The 21222-nt window shown below is 35.3% G+C and overlaps 1 protein-coding gene across 3 annotated transcripts in view; it reads left to right on the forward strand.

Moving 5' to 3' along the window:
• The window catches only part of STXBP5L (syntaxin binding protein 5L), a 290135-nt gene that overhangs the window by 259609 nt on the left and 9304 nt on the right, over window positions 1–21222 (forward strand). For all 3 annotated transcript variants that reach the window (XM_074364363.1, XM_074364371.1, XM_045507179.2), the window contains 4 exons: window positions 5236–5406; window positions 7460–7699; window positions 17916–18276; window positions 19832–19997. In XM_074364363.1, coding sequence (XP_074220464.1) covers window positions 5236–5406; window positions 7460–7699; window positions 17916–18276; window positions 19832–19997 — 938 coding nt within the window. The remainder of the gene's footprint in view (window positions 1–5235; window positions 5407–7459; window positions 7700–17915; window positions 18277–19831; window positions 19998–21222) is intronic.

Genomic DNA, 21222 nt, shown 5'->3' on the forward strand with positions numbered 1-21222 from the left:
GAAACAACCTAAGTGTCCATCAACAGATGTATGGATAAAGATGTCACACATACACACACACACAGAATGTTATTCAGTCATGAAAAGGGTAGAAACTGTACCATTGGTAACAACATGGATGACCTTGAGGGCATTATGTGAAGTGAAACAAGCCAGATAGAAAAAAACAAATGCTGCATGGTATCACTTATATGTTGACTCTTAAAAAAAAGAAAAAGTCAAACTCATAGAGAGTAAAATAGTGGTTGCCAGGGGCTGATGAGAGGGAAAAATAGGGCAAGATGTGTAAAAGGGTACAAACTTTCAACTATAAGATGAGTAAGTTCTGAGGATCTAATGTAAAACATTGTGATTATCATGGCAAGGCTGTAATGTATAATGGAAATTTGCTAATAGAGTAGAACTAAGTGTCTGCACCAAAAAAAAAAAAAAATATGTGAGGAGGTATGTGAGGAGATGGGTGTGTTAACTAGATTGTGTTAAGTCCTTCCTAGTGTATATGTATATCAAATCAATGTATACTTTAAATATCTGATAATTTTATATGTCAGTTATACCTAAAGCTAAAATTTTAAAAATAAGTCAATTGCTCTCCCAAGTTAAAACATTTTGCTCATCAGTGACAAAGCCTAAGGCAGCATTTCAGTAAAAGATCATTTTCTGAAAGACTGTAAATTTCAGCCCCAAAAGTTTTTAAACATTCAGTTAAATAAATGCAATAGAAATTAAACTTGAAAAAAAAAAGGGAAATTATTAGTAAACAGGAAGAAGCCCTTTGAAACCTTGGATTTCAGAGAATAAACATTCAGCTGAGTATAAACATGAAATTGTTCAAAGCATTTTAGCTTTGACAATGAAATCATAGCCATGAAAAATTTACTGCAGAAGAATCCAATTAAAACTGGGAATAAAAATTAAGCTGACTTCAAGGAGAGGACTGTGATTTAGTCCCTTTGGGCCTTCAGCTTAAAATTCTTCAGAAAAAAGTCCTAAAAATGTAAGAGCTTAAACACCTCAGAAGTGTCAGCAAAAAATTAGAGAAAAATGATATAACTTATTACTTTTTTGACAGTTAAAAAAAAAAAAAAACACTGACATAAAGACAAAACTCATGTAAACCTCAGTTTTAGTGAGTATGATGGCAGAGATACCCTGCTATACCAGGTCACCAGTCACACAGCTCCTAGCATGTTGTCCCCAGCGTCATCAATGCTGAGCCACTGACAGCCATGTCCTAACTGAAACAGAACTTCACTCCAGTGTGGTTGTGCACTGTTTTTGGCTGCAAAGCTTTTGAGTATACCTCACAGGTTCTCCCTGAGATTGTAAGCTGCCTAATATCCTTTAGTAAATTATTTTCCTACTTAAATTGATCAAGCAAACAATAACATTAAGTCAATTAACAAAATCAAGTTCTCAAACCAGAGTTATATAACTAATGATTAAGAAGGGAGGGAGGGAAAGAAGAGTTACCTCAACTATAAAAGCAAGCAAAGGTTAAGTACTGTAGGTTTTCAAACATTTTAACCAACTGTTCGATTTGGCTCTATTTTATATAGTTAAATGCAAATTTATTTATTTTCATGAAGTTTAAATTCAATGCTTATTTTGATTTAGTATTATGTTCAACATTTATTTCACCATAGAATCACCCTCTGTGGCATAGGCATAATACTAATATTCATTGTCTAGGAATTGTATGGCATATTAGCTTAACAAGACTAGTTTACCAAGTATTAAATTAAATCTTCATTTACATACTTCTGTAATGCTTGGGCAAGGACTATGTTAAAATAATTTCAATGGGAGGCAATAAGCCATTTTTCAGTAAATCACTCTTGTACCTTACTCTATACAATACACTAAAATAAATCTTGACTTAAAGATACAAGAGAAATCAGCTAATTTAAAGAAATTTGTAATTTGGGGGGGATCGTCTGTAAAATAAAGAATAACAATTTCCCATTTGCTTTAATCTGCTTATTGTTACAAGGGTGAACTTTTTTAGAATGTTAAATTTTCTCTAAATGGCATAGAGCACTACAGCTGGGCTAAAACATCACTGTAATCAGGGAGCAGTTGTAGGAAACAGAAACCATTCTAGTTCTATTATGTGGAAAGTGATTCAATACAAGAAACTAGATGCACATCAAGTCATTGAAAGGTTGGAGACGTAAACTCTAAATTTAGACTACAGGTATGACTCTCAGAATATGGTCATCAAACAGATTCACTGTGGAAGGAGACACCTTTGCTACTGTTAGAAACAAAATCAGAAGACTACTGTCAATCAATTATTGAGCTGAAGAGCATATTGTTATAATACAATATAATATATACACACACACATACACACACACTACAGCTGCCTCTTGACATACAAAAAACTTGAGACTGGACACTGGAATGAAAGTAAAATCTCCATTGCAATAACACCAAAGCAGCAGAAATACTGCTCCCATTCATTTTCAAAATCACTTGCCAGACTTTTTGAAGCCCTAAGCCACTATGTAAAAAGGCCACCATGCTGTGAGGAAGGCCAAGACTCCAAAAGAAGTCATTGACTTTCCAAAATGAGCTCAAACTTTGCGTCATTCTAGCCCAGACACGTGAGTAAAGAAGCCTGCAAAGGATTCCAAGCCCTAGGTATTCAAGCATTCCCAGCTGATACCCCAGACCTTATGGATGTAATATCCCCACCTTGCCTTAGTCTAAGTCCTTGCCCACAGAATCTGTAAGTATAATAAAATGGTAGTTATTTTACATTATTAACATTTGGAGCAGTTTTGTACAACAAGAGTGAACCAAAACACATAATATAGATATTTTATAAGTTTTAACAAGCATTTCAGAAACATTTTTAAAGATTTTAATACTGTATTATGTGATATTTACCACTCTTTACCTAAAACTTTATGCTTAATTGTAAAGGGTGGGTTGTTTCCAATTTTTATCTATAATAACTAAAACACAGTGAATACTTTTATTAATAGACATTTTTATGTTTCTTTTGTATTTAGAAATTATTATTTCTTTATCATAAATATCCAGAATGACTGTGGCTGGTCTATAACCAAATTTCTTTATATTTTGTATCAGTTCATATCTATCTTGAATATTTACTGCGGTGAAAAAAATTTTCAAGCAAATTCACTTCCAGATACTTTAAAAAAAAATGTTTAACAGAAAGAAATCCTTTAAATAAATCAGTCCTCTTGAAAACAGGAGGATATGGCAAAAAATCTGGGCTGCCCATGTGTGGTAATGTCATTCAGACCTCATGAGTCAAACATGAGAAGCTGGGGAAAATTTGTCCATACAGCAGGGCAGGGAGGGAAAGAACAGCATGTTGAGTATTCTAGTAATTGATACTGCCCATATTATGAGCTCAAATGAAACAATATTCACATGAAAAGCCACCAAAAGGTGGTAATAGATAGGCAGGGACATTGGCTTAGCAAATCCAAAGAGTCCTAACTGAACAAATTGACTTTTCTCAGAGCACTGCCATATACTCTTGTACCTCGTTAAGAGGATGTGACGAGGGCTGCAATCTGCCCCACATTGCTTTGGAAGAGCCCTAGAACAAGGCATCACACCTGCTGAAGGGGTAACTTTTCCTAACTATTGTACCCAGAATGGGGCTTATTTTTGCAGTTTATACCCCCAAAGTCATTTTCATTTTTTACTTCACTGTCCTTGTTAGTGCCAGCTGTTGCCCTCAATGTTCTTCCTATTTGTAAGACTAGATTTGATAGGGAAGCAGAGGTAGAGCTCTTAACTTCTGCTTCCCCATGGCTATCTCATCATGTGATTGTTTCTGCCTTTCTATCTGGGAAATCTAAGATTTCTGAGATCTGTGTTAATATAGAAGATGACTGGTCCCAAAAGGCTTGGATCTCAATGTGCTTCACACAAGCTACTCCTAAACCCTATTAAATGTCTTCAAAATTGCTACTCCTTATCAAATATTTTAGCTGACCTTGTGGCAGTTTTTAAGCATACAGACACTGAGAAAATTTGGATTAGAATCCTGCCTCCATGAGTACTACTTATGTTATGTTAGATAATTTTCTGAACTTTTTTTCTGACCAATTTCCTCATCTGCAAAATCAGGATAATAAAGCACTACCTTGCATAGTTGTTGTGAAGATTAAATGAGTAATGTGTATAAAATGCCTGGCATTTAAGTATTCAATAATTGTTAACTGTCATTTTTAAAAAATAGTAAAACACACTAGTGCATTTAAATGGTGAAACTTAATTCTCATCCTTGCACTTGGTACAAGGGAATCCAGGGAATGTGTAATTTTTTTCAAACTCTTCATTACAGAAAGGCTGTACCAGAGTGGATACTGAGTGCCAGTTCTCTATGTCCAACATGGACATTAAACATGATTCTTCTTCATTTAACTCTGCTATCCTTTGGATGACTAAAGAAGCACATTTAAAAATGCATTCTAAATATTGTAGAACTATGAGATGATATTTCAAATATGTAGCATTAAGAACATTTTAGTGCAGTTATTTCCAAGTTTTTAAATTGTATCAAAACAGAACTAAACTCACAAGTTCTAAATAAATAATACTATTGCCTTATCACATGAGCAGTTTTAATACTCTGGAACAAGAATGGCAATTACTAATTTTTGTTCAGAGTTTACCATTTATCAGTAAGTATTCTGGCATGTGACATATGTTATCACAAAAACTCCATGAGGTAGATAATAGTCCCAGTTTACAGAAGAGGAAACTAAAATGTGAACGTCTTTAATAATTTGTACAACTAGTAAGTAGTAGAACTAGGATTTGAGCCCAGGCAGTCTGGCTGTAGAGTCAATATTCTTAAGTGCCATTCTCAACTTCACGGTAAAATGCTTCCTTTCTGTGTTTTAAACTCTAAGCACTTGAAAATAGGTGTATATTTAAATTATGCCAAATAAAGTCCACTACTATAACTTATTTTGTATTGCCATTAAATGGTAGAATACATAACGGGGACATAGAACAAATTTTGAACTATGTTAACTAGTCAAATTAAATGATGAACTTATATTTAATAACTATGAAAAATTTGGCTAGCTACTGAAATTTTGACTAAATACTGAAATAGTGAGCCATCTTTTTATAGTTTGATAAAAAGGAATTCTCACTTTTCCTTTATAATCTACTCACTTGGATTCATTTATATTAAGATTTAATTATGATATTTATGCTGCCTTTTTCTCCGTACAGATCATGTAAATGGACATTGCACAAGTCCAACTTCTCAGAGTTGCAGTTCTGGAAAACGTCTTTCTAGTGCTGACGTTTCAAAAGTAAATCGCTGGGGTCCGGGAAGACCGCCATTTCGAAAAGCACAGTCAGCTGCTTGCATGGAGATTTCCTTACCAGTCACAACAGAAGGTATGTTAAACATACACATTTAAAATTTGACATTCCATAGTAATGGTAGCTGGACAATAAGGGAATAGTGGTCACATGTAAGAGACTGAAAACTATACTCAACTCTAGACAACAAGTAACTGAGCACCTGGTTGGGCTGTGGCCATGACTCCAGATCCATTTTTCCCAACACCTCTTTCAACTCTAAAACCAGAATGGCTCCATTTATGGGTAGACTCCATGCAAAGTAAGACCTATGCCTTAATTTGTTCTCTACATTCCCAGTTTCTTTCCATCTCAATGTTTAGCATCTTGGTGTCTCTATCTGTAGAGTTATTTAATGTCTTGTAACCTTAATTTCCTCAACCGCCAAGTGAATGTGACCAAGAAAAAGGGGAGATATTAAATTCTATAGTTTGCAGTCTTCATCTTCACATGTTTTAAAGGGAGGATTACTTGCTTATTTATGAAATTAGTGTAGGGTCAGGAGGTAAAGTACAAGAGCCAGAAGGCCAGAAATTAAGAGAGAAAAAAGGACTCCTGTAACTGCTGCTGCTGTCTTGCTGATGAAGAGCTTCAGGAAGAGAGATAGGAAGAAATCATCTTAGGAATGTTAGCTATCTTAATTCTATGCTATAAAATAATTCCCCATTTACCACCTCTCAAAATTTGATAGTAATGATCGTTATTATTCTTCAAATTTTAAAAATAAATTTCTTAGTTTGTTTCCTTACAGTAAATCTGGTCCATGGACAGGCAGATAGTATCTTTCTCACAGCTGTCTATGAGTAGCAACCTTGAATATTGATCAACCATAACCGTGAATGAAAAATTTTTGGAAACTTTAGTTAGGAATGTTGTAATAGAAGCAAAATGTAAAGGTTATTAAAAAAAAAAAGTAGCACTCTTCATCAGTGTATTTAGAGTTGGGAATTTTGAGTTTTAGACATTTCTGCCTTTAACTTGTTGATTCTGGGAAAATCAGTTAACTCTACATCTCTGTCTCCCAATCTGTAAAATACATAGATTATATCCAAGCTCTCTCTTATATCTAAGCTCTCTCTTATACCTAGATTCTATTACAAACAATTATTTTTACAAACTTGCAGAGGAATGGAAGGGGGGAAATTAGGAACACTGTCTTTTACTTTGTAGAAAAAGAATAGTCTGAGGAACTTGTATTTAGTTTTATTGTGTATTGTATATTACCTTTTATAAAAATGAGTCACACTTGAACCTATCAAGAAAGTTGAGTGAAGGCAGTAGAAAGAATATGAGAAACTTGTACTCTGGATATAATCTTCCTAATATCATTTACCTGAGATGTTGAGTTTCTGCTTGTTGGAGTGTGCACATGTGTAAGTGCTGATGAGCAGGAGAATCTGAAACTCCTATTTCCTTTAAGCACACCGAAGCCCTCTCAGATTACCACAGTCGGTGGGGTGTCATTGTTTACAGCTCCTTATTTGGCCCTATGCAAACTTAGCACAGAATCTGGATTCAGGGTAGACAGCTTGTAACTAGTTCAGGGAAATGACATTTGCTCTTTAGTCTTGGTGCTAATATAAATAGTTCCATTTTTACAATTGTAATTGCTCCAAATACAGCAAAATTAGGGGAATGTATTCACCACAGAACATTTGTGACCCTTCAGGTAAGTAGCCACCATGTTGTCGGTAAGTTAGAAATTGTCAAGAAATCATTAGGAATACTTCCAACAATTAAGAGAGGAAGGAAGCTTAATTAAAATAGCACACAGAAATTCTTGTAACCTTGACTATTTAGACTAAACATCTCTTTTCTAAACTAGAGAATTTCAACTAACTTACGAGGTAAGGTACAGAGAAAAACAGTGAACTGGAACTCCTCACGTTCTAGTCCCAGCTCTGCTCTAGTCTCAGTCTCTTCATCTTCAAAATAAGCTGGTGAATTGGATAAGCTGCCTTCCAGATCAGTTAACAAAGAATCAAATTCTACTCCCCTCTCATAATTTTGGTTTTCATGTACTGAGTCTGACTTGACTTGTTCTGGAAATACGCTAAAAACTTAATTTTTGTTCTTTAAATTTCCATAGAAAGTCGAGAAAATTCCTATAATCGTTCTAGAAGCTCTAGCATCTCCAGCATTGACAAAGATTCCAAAGAGGCAATTACAGCACTATACTTCATGGAGTCCTTTGCTCGGAAAAATGACTCTACTATCTCCCCTTGTTTGTTTGTTGGAACTAGTCTGGGAATGGTGTTAATCATATCCCTAAACTTACCTTCAGCAGAGGAACAAAGATTTACAGAGCCAGTCATGGTATTGCCAACTGGTAAGAATTTTTATTTATTCCTTCACTGCTTTTTCAAATTTAGATATGTGGTATTGAAAAACATTTATTTATATTGACCTGGAGCAAAGATTTAAGTATTCTGCATAATAACAACTACTGAGAATTTTATAAATCATATACTGTCCTAACTATTGCAGCTTATCCCTCCTGCAGGGTAAAATAGTCACTCATTTCTGTGGTTGACTCAGCCTAAACAATGCCTTGGAGAATAAGTTCTTGAAAAGCATTGAGAAAAGCCTTAATGCAAAAGTTAAAAATTTTTTTAATGAATTAAAGCTTTTCTCCAAGGTTTCATGCCAGATCAGAACCTGTGAGTGTTTTTACATCATCCTTGAACTCAGGATGGTTAGGCTAGAAGCAGTCTGACTTGAGGTAACTCTAAATTCTTTGGTAATCTTCCCATCTTGTTTCAAAGCCATGCCACACAATTTCTTCCTTTTATTTTTGTGCCTAGAGAATTTGGCCCACGTTATAAGCATTGTTGCTGAAGTACACACTGTATTCTCTTCCTATTTGAATTATCTTTTTCCTTTTGAAGATGAGATGTGTGATTCCTTCTGTTACTCCTTTGAGTATTTTACAGTTTGTCAATAACTTTTACTGTCTCTCTCTCCTACATATTAAAAAAAACTATCTGAAAAACATTTCTTAAAAAGAATTTTTATAAATATACAGGATAAGGAGTTTTGTTTAAAAATACATGTATGGTAGGTTAGATAGTTGTGTTTAGGTTAGACAGAGTTGTGTTTTTGTTAACTGGTGTGCTAAATTCATATAGGTGGACTGTTATTTATCGTAGGTAGAATAGTCAGCACTCTACTAGTGTGCCAAGTTCAGATAAACCTACTTTGTTTGTGTGTGGCTTAAACAACAGATGTTTATTTTCTCACATTTCTGGAGGCCCAAGATTAAGGTGTCAGCAGGTCTGGTTTCTTCTGGGGCCTCTCCCTGGCTCGTAGTTGGCCATCCTCTCACCTATTCTTACATGACTGTCCCTCTGTATGCATGTACCCCTGGTATCTCCCTGAGTATCGTGATCTCTTCTTCTTAGAAAGATATTTGATAGTTTGATGAGGGCCCTCCCTATTAGCCTCATTTTATCTTAATCACCACTTTAAAGGCTCTGTCTCAGATGTGGTCACATTCTGAGGTACTGGGGTTTAGGCCTTCAAGATTCAAATTTGGAGGGGGGCAGTGTACAAAATCCAGCCCATAAAATGCATTGTATTTTAAACGTTAATCCGTTAGGTTCACTATATACTAGTTGTAAAGCTTGCAATAACCTAGACATGGTAGTGACTGAAATAAATCTCACTAAACCCATATTTCACAAAAGAAAGTATCTTTTACTATATTCCTAATTTTAAGGAAATATGTACAATTCTCTTATACTGGTTGAGAGACAGCCAGATCAGTAAGGTCATTATGAACTTTTAAGTATTAATTTAATCCATTATTTAACTCAATAAATTGTTATACAGATTGAATACCTAATATGTGCCAGGCATTCCTCACAAATTTAAGGTAAAAGTCAAACTTCTACATACACAACTTCACAACTTTCAGTGAAAGACAATTTTCTAAGAGATATTCCAACAAATACGGTTTTATTTTTGAACAAAAATCATGATGTGATATGCCTTTTTTTCCCTCTCAAGTGCTGATGCTTCAATTTTGTAATTGTTAAAAAATCAAAATACAGAGGAAAGTAAATAAAATTCTGCCACAAGAAAATTCCCTTCTTCTCAGTCCCATCTCCCCCTCCACAATTTTGCCTCTAGGAATTTTACTCTCTGAAATTTTCTGAGATTCTAATTTTAAAGTACCTTCATTGAAGTATGACTGGCATACAGAAAGCTGTACATATTTAATGTATACAACTTGATGAGTTTGGAGATAAGTATACATACATGAAACCATGACCACAATCTATGCCATAAACATATGCATCACCTCGAAGAGTTTCCTACCCTCTAATTTTTTGAGACTCATTTTAAATTGCATCTCATTTCTACTTAATGCTTTGTGCTGCCAACTTCAAATTATTCTGAATTGTAATTATCAATTCTGCCACATGAAGTGCCTATCAGTTTTGTTAAAAAAAAAAAACTATTTTCATGCCTCATGATCAAACTCAAGATTTAAACTCATAATTAAACTAAAGAATCTCCATAATTAATTCTCTTCAGCCCTGAACTGGTTTTTCCTACTCTCCCATTTCTGTTAATAGTGCCATACTACTACCTAAATAACTTCCATCACATCAGTTTCTTTTCTGATCCCTTTTACTTACTGCCTCCCAACTGGTCTTATTCCAGTATTGTTTTCATTACCTAATTTCTATGCACCATATTCTCTGGTATTTTTCACTTACCCATAGAAGCAATTTCTTGGAAATCAGCAGTCTCTCTAAGCTCAGCCTTACTCTACCTCTCTAATTTCCTGCTACTTCCAAGCACCAGCTCCTCGGTCCAGCCAATCTTATTTCCTCTCTTCCCTTTTCTCTTTTCCACCTGTCAATCTATCATCAGTAAATGTCATATGAACTTTTATGTTTGTTGTCAAAATTTCAGAAAACATGTATCAAGTTTCTTAGGAGCTATATGATTTGGAAAAATTTTCTATAGAATGGCTTTTGCCTCCCACATTTCAAATTTCAAATCTTGTTTGCTCTACATTATCTATATATTTCTAATGTTGACATAATATATAATTTGTAATATGATCGTCAGCTCTGCATTTTCATGTCCGATTTTTGCTGACTTGCATCAGAGCAATAGGAGTTTTCTGGGAGCCATTCCTATACCTTGAAAGCTTGCAGTAACCTAGACATGGTAGTGACTGAAATAAATCTCACTAAGCCCAAGCTAAATGTACCCCCATCTTAATTTCCCCTTGTCCAAATTCCTGAAATGCCTATTCACTACAATGTCACCTAGCTGGAAGAAAATTAGAGTGGAAAGAGAAAGACATTTAACTTGATTGTGGTTAAAGTATTTTAGTCTCACAAATTTAATAAAAAAACATGTGCCTCACTTAAAGAATCTAAAAAAAGAAAAAAGAAGACTCTAATGAACTTATCTACAAAACAGAAACAGACTCATAGACATAGAAAACAAACTTATGGTTACCGAGGGGGAAAGGGATGGGAAGGGATAAATTGGGAGTTCGAGATTTGCAAATATTAACTACTATATGTAAAATAGATAAACAAGTTTCCTCTGTATAGCACAAGGAACTATATTCAATATCTTGTAGTAACCCATAATGAGAAAGAATATGAAAACAAATACATGTATGTATATGTATGGCTGAAACATTATGCTGTACACCAGAAACTGACACATTGTAAACTGACTATACTTCAATAAAAAATAAAGGGCTGATAAAGAAAAATTTAAAATGTAAAAGCAATAAAGATTCATGTAAATGGACTTACCTCATATTTTCTCTAAATTTTCCTCCTCTTGTTTCTAAGGATGTGATTTTAACTAATTCAGTTTCTGATTACCTATTACATAAGCTTAGATACTTGTTTTCATGTGTATGTTCTCAACATTAATCCTATGCAAAAGTATACCCAAGATAATCTTCTTGCTTTTTTAATTATTCTGCTTCTTTCAGTATTCTTGTGTTGCCCTTTGCCTGCTGGCAAAAATACCTTCTAGACTTACCCTGTAGTCTAGACTTTTCCCAGGCCACTTCCTATGTCAGAGTTACTTGCCTGCATTTTAATTCCTTTGTAGTCCAGTTCTCTAATGAGGAACAATTAAAGTAATTCATGCAAATATGAAAATGAGTTAATGTGCTATCTCACAGATACAATATGAAACCAGTTAACATGTTTTGTCTGGAAATCACGTTTAGTTAAAATGAGGATACAGTTGTTAATCTTAAGTCTAATACAATGAAACTTCCCATCAAGGTTTAAAGTATTTAGTTAGGGCCTTTCCATGTAAGATGTGTGTAATTCAAACTTTTGTGAAATTTATGCATTATATGTCTTATAAACTGCAGTAAAAACCAGTAAGAATATAACTCAATCAAACATGATTATATTTGACTAGACAAGTATAATCACAGCCTAATATAGAAAACTAAACACACTCTCCACTTACAGGTAGCAGCTCTGTTAGTTGTTTACAGCTGTTATTACTAGTTGAGTGTTTGTAGAAATTATGTTTTCCCCAAAGTAGATATACTGTTACCTGAAACTCCTGAAGATAAAGTATAGAATTTGTCTAAGCCCTTAATAGACACATAGGAATCTATTAGGATTTTTAGGTATTTTTAAATCACTGAATGAAAAAAGCAAAGTACAATTCTGTCTGGGTACTAGACAAAAACAAACGAAATTTCACATACACTTCTGTCATGTGCTATTGACATGAATTCAAGCTTTTGCCAGGATCCCTTTTATGGAGAGATTAAAAATCTATTTCTTTGTGAAAAGCCTATGATCTAGATATACAGTTCTTAATGTAGTAGGATAACCTAGAAGAAATGGATACATCCCTATTAACATACAACTACCGAGGCTGAATTATGAAGAAATAAAAGTCTGAACATACCTGTAACTAATAAGACTCAATCATTAATCAAAAACCTCTCAAAGCCCTACTTCTCTTTTTTTAAAGGAATCTTTTCACATTACTTCATCTTTGTTTTAACAACAAATTCTAATGAATGATACGGTAATTTGTACTAAATTACTAAATCACTAATTTTAGAGTGAAAAAGCACCTAGAGATTATCCATTCAACAGCTATAGTCTGTATCAAAATCACTTGGAGGGTTTGTTTTGTTACAACACACATTAGTGAGCCCAATTTCCAGAGTTTCTCATTCAGTAGGCCTGGGTGGGGTCTGAGAATTTGCTTTTATTTTAACAAGCCACAGGTGATGATAATTGTACAAATGCAATTTTGCATGCTGGGCTGGAATAACCTACAGTTCCACCCTCCTGTGCAGGGAAAATCCCAAACCTTCCCCCTTCTATGTTTCTCCTGTGTGTCTCCTTCATTTTTGCATGACTACCACACTCACAAACACTTCTGACACCAGATATGTGGAGGCGTTGTCCACAAACAAGCAATTCTCTGAGACACCAGCTGGGTGTTCCACAATTTAACTCAATTCAGACACTGTCTACATGGAGATCATGACAGATCCCACAGGGAAAGGTCTCAGAGAACAAAGACTCCCCCTGCTTCCAGATACCAATCACAAGTCAAGTCAACGTTGTCACCTTTTCTTTTGACCAACCAGTTATAGGCCTGAGGTTCCCACAACTCGCTCCTTGGGTTCAATTAATTTGCTAGAGCAGTTCACAGAACTCAGAAAAATTGTTTACTTACTGTTTACCAGTGTATAACAAAAGAAGATAGATGAACATCCAGATAGAAGAGATGTGTAGGGCAAGATACATAGGAAGAGACGCGGAGCTTCCAGGCCCTCTCCAGGAGTGTAACTCTCCCCACACGCTACCTGCTCAGCAACCCGGAAGTTCTCCAAACTCCTTCCTTTTGGGTTTTTATGGAGGTTTCATTACACAGGTGTAGCTGATTAGTTTATTGGCCGTTGGTGATTGAACTCAATCTCCAACTTCCCGCCTCTCACCAGAGGTGGGGGTGGAGTGGGGCTGAAAGTGCTAACCTTCTAATCACCTGGTTGGTTCCCCTGGCAAGCAGCCCCCATCCTTAGGTGAAGTCCAAAAATCACGTCATTAACATAATGAAAGGTACCTGTGTTGCTCTCATCACTTAGGAAATTCCAAGGGTTTTTGGAGCTCTGTGCCAGAAATAAGGATAAAGATCAAATATGCATTTATCATAAATTGTAATATCACAGATACATATTCAGCTTAAGCACAATCCTGTTAAACTGAATTCTACCTACTTTATTTGTATACCTGTGTAGCTAAATATGACTGGAGAAAAATATAAAACCAGACTAAACAGTCTCATTTTAAAATAAATCATCAGTAACCTCAAGTGGGTTCCTGTGCTGCTGGATAGTCATACTGTAATTTCCTAGTCCTCTCTCCCATCCCCTTAAACAACAATTAGGTATTTTCTCCACTCTCCTCAGAGCTCCAATACCTCCTCCACTGTTTTCAGTCTTAGCTAATGACCATGTGTCCTTTCACTGAGAAAAGTGAAACAATCAGATAAGAACTTCAACAGCTGCCCCACTACATCTACCAACTTGTGTCTCCATGGTCTCTGTATTCTCTCCTGTTATTATGACTAAACTGTGCAAGCTCCTAACTTAATGAGCATCTCCATTTGTATACTAGATTCTGCCCTTTCACTGACACAAGAAAGTCAATCCAGCAATTTTTCCTGTTTCCTTTGTATAATTGTAGTATTTCTCTTTCTACTAGATAAGCATACAAACATGCTGTTATTTCTCCTACTAAAAGAAAACCCTCCTTGAATCTGTTCTCCTATGATGCCCCATTTCACTTCTTTTTTCTAGTGTAAAATTCCTTGAAATGATTGTGTTATAGTCACTATTTCCAATTTTATTCTCACATTCTCTCGAGTGCATTCTAATCAAAACTTCCCCCACACCAATTAACAAAAACCTCAATATAGGTGATGATTCTCAGGCCACTCCTTACCAGATATAACAGTAGCATAGTGCAGTTTAACCATTATCCTTACCTTAAAACATTTCACTTTTCACTTAGATTCCAGAATACTTTATTTACCTAGTTTTCTTCCTACCTTTATATGCCATTCCTTTTCAGTCCTCTTTGCTAGTCCCTCCACATTTCACTGGACTTAAAACATCGAGATGCCCAAAGACTGACTCCTTGAACCTTTTCTGTTTTCTATTTATAGTCAAGCTCAACAGGAAACCAGCCAGCCTTATGACTTTAAATGCCATTTATAATCTAATGGGTCATGAATTTACATTTATAGTCTGGACCAATCCCCAAATTTCTGACATAGATATCCAGTTATTTGACATCCACTTGGATGTTTAAGAAGTATCTCAAACTTATGTCCAAAACTGAATTCCTAATATTCTTTTCCTTTCTTCCACAATCTTTCCCACATCTATTAATGGAAATTTCATCCTTCCAATTTTCCCAGGTCAAAAGCATTAGAATCATTCTTAACCACTATGCTTCTTTCAGACTCTAAATCTAATTTATTCGCATATTCTGTTGGCTTGACCTTTATAATATATTCAGATTCTGACCATTTCTCACCCCTTCTACTGTTACCACCTGGTTTGAGCAAGCCTTTATCCATTTCTCACCTGGATTATTGTAGTAACATTTTAACTGCTCTCCCTTCTTTCAACCTTGATTCCCTTTAGGATATGCCCAGCAAGAAGAGTGATCCTATTAAAGGAAAGTTAGATTATATCACTCTATTCTCAAAATCCTCCCATCTGATACCAAATAAAAGTCTAAATTTTTATTGTGTCCTACAAGAACTTACATGATCTAGCTCCATATTCTCTCTCTGATCTCATCTCCTGTAAGTCTGCCCTTAACTGCTCTAGAAAGTCAAGATCTGTGAAAAGTTTGAGATTTTACTTTACTTGAAGCAAATAAAGTTAGTTTGCCAGTTTCATGGATGCTGATAGAAGGCATGAGGCTCCTGGGTCAGAGATACAGAATAATCACAGTAGCCAGAATATTTTATGCTGGTTTCCTGAGCCTTAATTCCCACAATATGATGCAAAGAAGCCTCCTCTTCTATATAAATTTGCTTAGGCTGCCTTAACAAATACTAACAACTGTGTGACTTGAACAACCGAAATTTATTTTCTCACACTTCTGAAGACTGGAAATCTCAAATCAATGTACCAGCAGTGTTGGTATTTGGTGAGAGCTCTCTCCTTGAGTTGCAGACAGGTGTCTTCTCACTCTGTGCTCAAGTGGCCTTTCTGCTGCGGGGGTGAGGAGGGAGAGGAATGGAGTAGGGGAGAATGGGGAGAAAGGGGAAGAGAAAGAGGGGAAAAGAGGGAGGGAAAGGGAAGGAGGGGGAGGGAGAAGAAAGTATCTAGCTGTCCTGGTGTCTCTTTTTATAAGGACATCAATTCTATCAGATCAGGGCCCCAACCTTATGACCTCATTTAACCTTAATTGTTTCCTTAAAGGCCGCATCTCCAAATACATCCACACTGGTGGGTTAGGGCTTGAGTGTTTGGATTTGGGGAGGGGAAAAGCAAACATTTAGTCCTAACACCTTCTATTCTATTTAAAATTTAATCACACCCTTTTCCAAGAGTTTCTTTCCTCTTTTCTGCTTTATTTTTTCCTTTCCCTTGGTACTTATTGCTATCTAATATCTCATAGATATATACTTATCATATATATTGTCTGTCTCTATCATAGAAAGTAAGTTCTGTGAAGGTAGGAGTTTTATCTGTTTCATTTACTATTTTATTTCCCTGTGCCTAAAACAAAGCCTAGAACATACAGTAAACCCTCAATAAATACTTGTTGATCAAATGAAGGTTGTAGTATGGCAGGCTGATAATTTGGAAAGCCAGAGTAAGGTTCACTTCTAGCCAGGGAGACCTCTTTCAAGAGGAAAATCCTCATTAATTGTGTAGTGAATTATTTACTGTAGACTGAATTGTTAAGATCTTATTATACAAGCCTTTAAATTTAAGCTACTTTGTAATATCTAAATCCAAAATTGTAGCAGCTTGTAATTTGGACTTGCTTAAGCTTTTTAAGTTAGAAAAGGTTAAAGACAGAGTCATAAGATTAATAATACATTGTTGAGAAAACTTAAACCCTGAATAAAGCTAATGAACAGCATATAATCAGTCTTTTTTTTTTTTTTTAAACCACACATTAGGGAACAGAGCAGCTGTTTGGGCAAGGCAACTGATTGAGAAACAGTAATTTTGATGCTGACAGTTGGTAAGCATCAGGCATAAGTAAAATGACTTCCAAAATATAGATTTCTTGTCTTTTTAACCTACTTTAGGCTATCTCTAAATTGAGGATGCAAAGATATCTACACTTAAAAATTTTTTTCCATGGCACATATTCATGGAAATATGGATGGTTTTAGAAGGATCATTTCTAGATGAATTCTAATTAAATCATTTGTCATAGCTCTTGGCGTTGTTTTTTTTTCTTCTTGGGAGGTTGGGACAGCTGTTCTTTTATACCTTGACCCTCAGCCTAAAGTGCCTAAACCCCTGCTCTCCTGTCCTCATCAGCTACTCTTCCTTGTAAGGCATTTACAGGCTTCTTAGTTTTAAAGTGGACTTAAAAACACAGCTGAGATGTTAAATCATCTAAATATGTTATTTTGAATTTTATAAATTTTAAATACTTTAAACTATAGACAAAGTACTTTCTAAATGCAATGTATTTTTATAACATCCTCCCCAAGTCTTTGACACATGTACACTCTTGAGACATATCAGCCTGGAATAACCCCCTAACTCTCTCTACATGATGTCAAAGGACAAAGGAAAGAAAAGGCTGCTAGAGCACTGCTTAGGGAGAGTCTGGAAATGTCCAAAGTCAATCTATCCCAGTTACTTCCTAAGCTTTACAGTGTCCTATCCTCTGGGACTGGTAATAACCTGGCATGGATATTCAACCTTGGAGAGTGAGTAAACCATTTTTCTGGGTAAAGAGGCACAAGCCTGCCTAAGCACCAAAGGTAGTTTGGGTTTTGCTAATACAGTGAAAATTGCTAGCATGAACTCTCTATGTTGAAATTTCATGAAATATTCTGAGTGTTCATTTTCAAAAGAAGAAATTATCACTTTCTAGTGAATGAATCTCTAAAATAAAGAATCAGATGGCATTATTTTTCAGCTGAAGTTATTCAATAAATTACACATTTATAAATTGCTTTTTAAGAAAGGATTTAAGGAAGACTATATAGTATAATGAAAGAATACTGGATTAAGAATCAGGAAAGTCGAGGTCACATCATCTTTCTGGCTTTTCAGAGGTTTTCTGATTAATATAATGAGAAGATTTGACAAGTTGTTGTCTTCAACTCCTTTTAGACCTTACCTTCTATGATTCCAAGTTACTGCAACTGGTGAACTCACAAATCTACTGATTTATGTATAATACTGCAAAATTATAACACTATAGATATAAATTATCATAATATAAAACATCACCCATAGATGAATAACAGCCGTTTTAGAAAGAATTTCATGTGCCAGTGATATGAAATTGTTTTTATAGGTACATTCCTATCATTGAAAGGAGCTGTCCTAACATTATCCTGTATGGACCGAACTGGAGGATTAATGCAACCGCCATATGAAGTTTGGAGGGATCCAAACAACATCGATGAAAATGAGAAATCCTGGAGAAGGAAACTGGTCATGAACTGCCCCTCTCCATCCCAAGAAATAGGAGATCATCAGTATACAATAATCTGCTCAGAAAAACAAGCCAAAATCTTCTCGCTGCCTTCCCAGACTTGCCTCTATGTTCATAACATCACCGAGACATCTTTTATACTGCAAGCAGATGTGGTGGTCATGTGTAACAGTGCCTGCTTGGCATGCTTTTGTGCCAATGGGCATATCATGATAATGAGGTACTTGCCTTCTTTACAAATTATCTGGTAATCACAACAGTGCAAACAAGGTACAGTTATGAAAAGTATATGTGTAACGTGCAAGATGTTATTAAGAAGCAAATAGAGATCATTGTTTTACTGTATGAATTATTTTATTGCTCAACAATTGGAGGAGAGTTTGGATTTTTTATTTTATGGGTTTTTAAAATTTTTTTGCTAAAAATGCTTAGCATTGTGAATGAAATATATATGTTGATTGACATCAGGGTATCTAAGGAAAAGAGTGATTCTCCAGTCATTCACACATTCATTCAACATTTATTGAGCATGTTGTCTCCCAGATCCTATACTAGGCACAGGAAATATAAAGATAAATAAACTACAAGAAAAAGAAATAAACTGTTAATTTTACTATGTTTCATAGTCCACACAAGAATTTTCCATACAGAATTAAATTTTATCCTTATTGCCCGTAGGGGGCTCGTGCACAGCAGGGCAGTCGAGTAGTTGTACTGAAGAACGTATGGCCTACAAAGCCTAAAATATTCACTATTTGGCCCTTTAAATAAAGTATGCCAGCCCCTGAGATAGAGTATTCTTTTGGGAAATTTTGGTAAAATGAGAGAGGAAAGACAGGAAAGTAGTTCAAGAGTGAAACTAGATTTTTGAGAGTGTTTTTACTGTTATTTTCTTTAGTAGGGGAGATATAAGTAGATTTGTAAGCCAAGAAGTAGTTAGTAAAGGAGAAAGTTTTTAAAAAATAAAATCAGGCATTTATGGCCTGCTCATTCTCTTACGTATTTCTTGTTGTTTTTACCTGGTTTCTCATTCTCAAACTCTTTTTAGAGATTTCTGAAGGCCATTCCAGTCTTGTTTGAAAATAATGACCTAACTCCTAGACATGCCTTAGTTTAAGAGGGAAAAATAAATGTGTACCTCCCCTAAGCTCATTTAGTCACTGAGAATTTTTCTTTTAAAATTTTTTCTTTTAAATTAAAAGACATTAAAATGTTGTGGCACAATTGAGTTTTTAGCTTGATAGTGATTACTTACCCTATTTTTGTAAAATTGTAGTATGTTTCATTTCTTTAAATGGTGTACCTGAAAATTAATTTCTATTTAAATGAACATGGGCTACATCTACATTTATGAGGGCAATTTCTTGAGAAATGAAAAATGAGTTTAAAAAGCAACAGGAGTGATAGCAATAGGAGAAACCCAGGAGTTCTGCCTTAAAAAGAGACACTGGGCCAAGTATGCAGTCGGCCACTTTCTAGTTGTGGTGTTTCTGCCAAAGATTATAACCATACTGTAGGAAAACCTGTGAAATGATGCAAAAAGTATTCTGAAATTGGTGGCCACCGCACTGAATTCATCCTTCAAGGACACTTGAATATGATTTTCAGTGGAAGTCTAGTTTACCACCATTGAGACTTTAAGAGGATAAAAAGAAACAACCATAAAATAGTGGTGTAAAAATTACTATTTTATGTAAGAATCTATAAAGTTTATACAGAGAAATTAAAAGCTAACAACTTAAATATGAAATGTGGATTTGCTTTTTTCCATTCAGCCTACCTAGTCTTCGCCCAATGTTGGATGTTAATTATTTGCCACTGACAGACATGAGGATAGCACGGACGTTCTGTTTTACCAATGAAGGACAGGCATTATACCTTGTCTCTCCTACTGAAATTCAGCGGTTAACATACAGCCAAGGGATGTGTGATAATCTACAGGTAGGTCAGGCACATTTATGAATAAACACAGGACATGGTTGTAAAAAGAGACAATGAAGGATGTCTAAAAGCTAAAATATTATTGGGCCAGACAATAAATATGCCTAACCTAGAATATTTTGAATATATGTTCATCATTGTGACCAACTTCTAGTGTGGTTCTAGGTATACACAGAAAAAAATAAGAAAAGTGGCATGGGGGGAGGAATGTGAATGTCATATATATCAATAGTTAACTGTTTTGGTTTTTTTAATTTTTTTTTCTTGCCTATGGAGAATCCTCTGAAAGATTATAAAAATCTTCCTCCAGGGTTGGGAATATGTATGTAGACACAACATTTTTGCATACAATTCAGGAAGTTCATGGCCTTTTTTTTTTTTAATCCTAATTGTGATTAAGAGTCATACAAAATAAATATATGTCCTGTAGGTTAGAATTGGGCATTTGTCTTTGATCCTAGTGGTAAGCAGAGTCTAGGAACATAATATATATATAAAAGCCTGTCTAACGTTGGATAAGTAAATGTGGTCACAAAATTTTAAGAGCATCTTAGGGATTTAGTTGGTTCAACATCCTTATTTCACAAATGAGAAAACCAAAATCCATTCCTTATAATATAGCGGTTTAGCATATAAACTCTGAGCTATTTAAGTTGTATTTTGCCTACTTGTGTAACTTTGGGCATTTTATTTAATCTACCTGTGTGTTCTACCTGGAGCGTTGCTGTGAGAATTAAATAAAAATTCATATAAAGCCCTCACAGTGCCTGGAACACATTAAGTTTTAAAAATAATGTTATTCAACAAATACTGAGTTTTTACTATATGCCTGGTACCTGGTTGGGCTCTCAGAACACAATAATAAACAAGATACAAGTCCCTTCCTGCTAGTGTGGAGGGAGAGATAAGTAAACAGACAACCACAATACTCTGTGGAAAATGCTGTCTATGTACGGTTGTGCCAGTGCTGGGGAGACATGTAAGAGGGGCACCTGGGTTAATGGAACAAAAGGGAAAGGGTAATGAGAAAAGAATTATGAAAGATGACTTGGAGTTATCCATGGGAATGAATGGCTGGAGATGGAAAAGATAATAATATTCTTGACAAAACAGTGGCATGAGGAAGCCACGGGGTTCAGGAAACCACCAACAAAGTGCAGAGTCGGGAAGTCAACAGAATGAAGGGATGGTGCTGGAGTATTAGTCAAGACTAGATCTTGGAGCA

Source organism: Camelus bactrianus, chromosome 1, assembly GCF_048773025.1.
Source record: "Camelus bactrianus isolate YW-2024 breed Bactrian camel chromosome 1, ASM4877302v1, whole genome shotgun sequence".
In the NCBI taxonomy this organism is placed as follows: Eukaryota; Metazoa; Chordata; class Mammalia; order Artiodactyla; family Camelidae; genus Camelus; species Camelus bactrianus.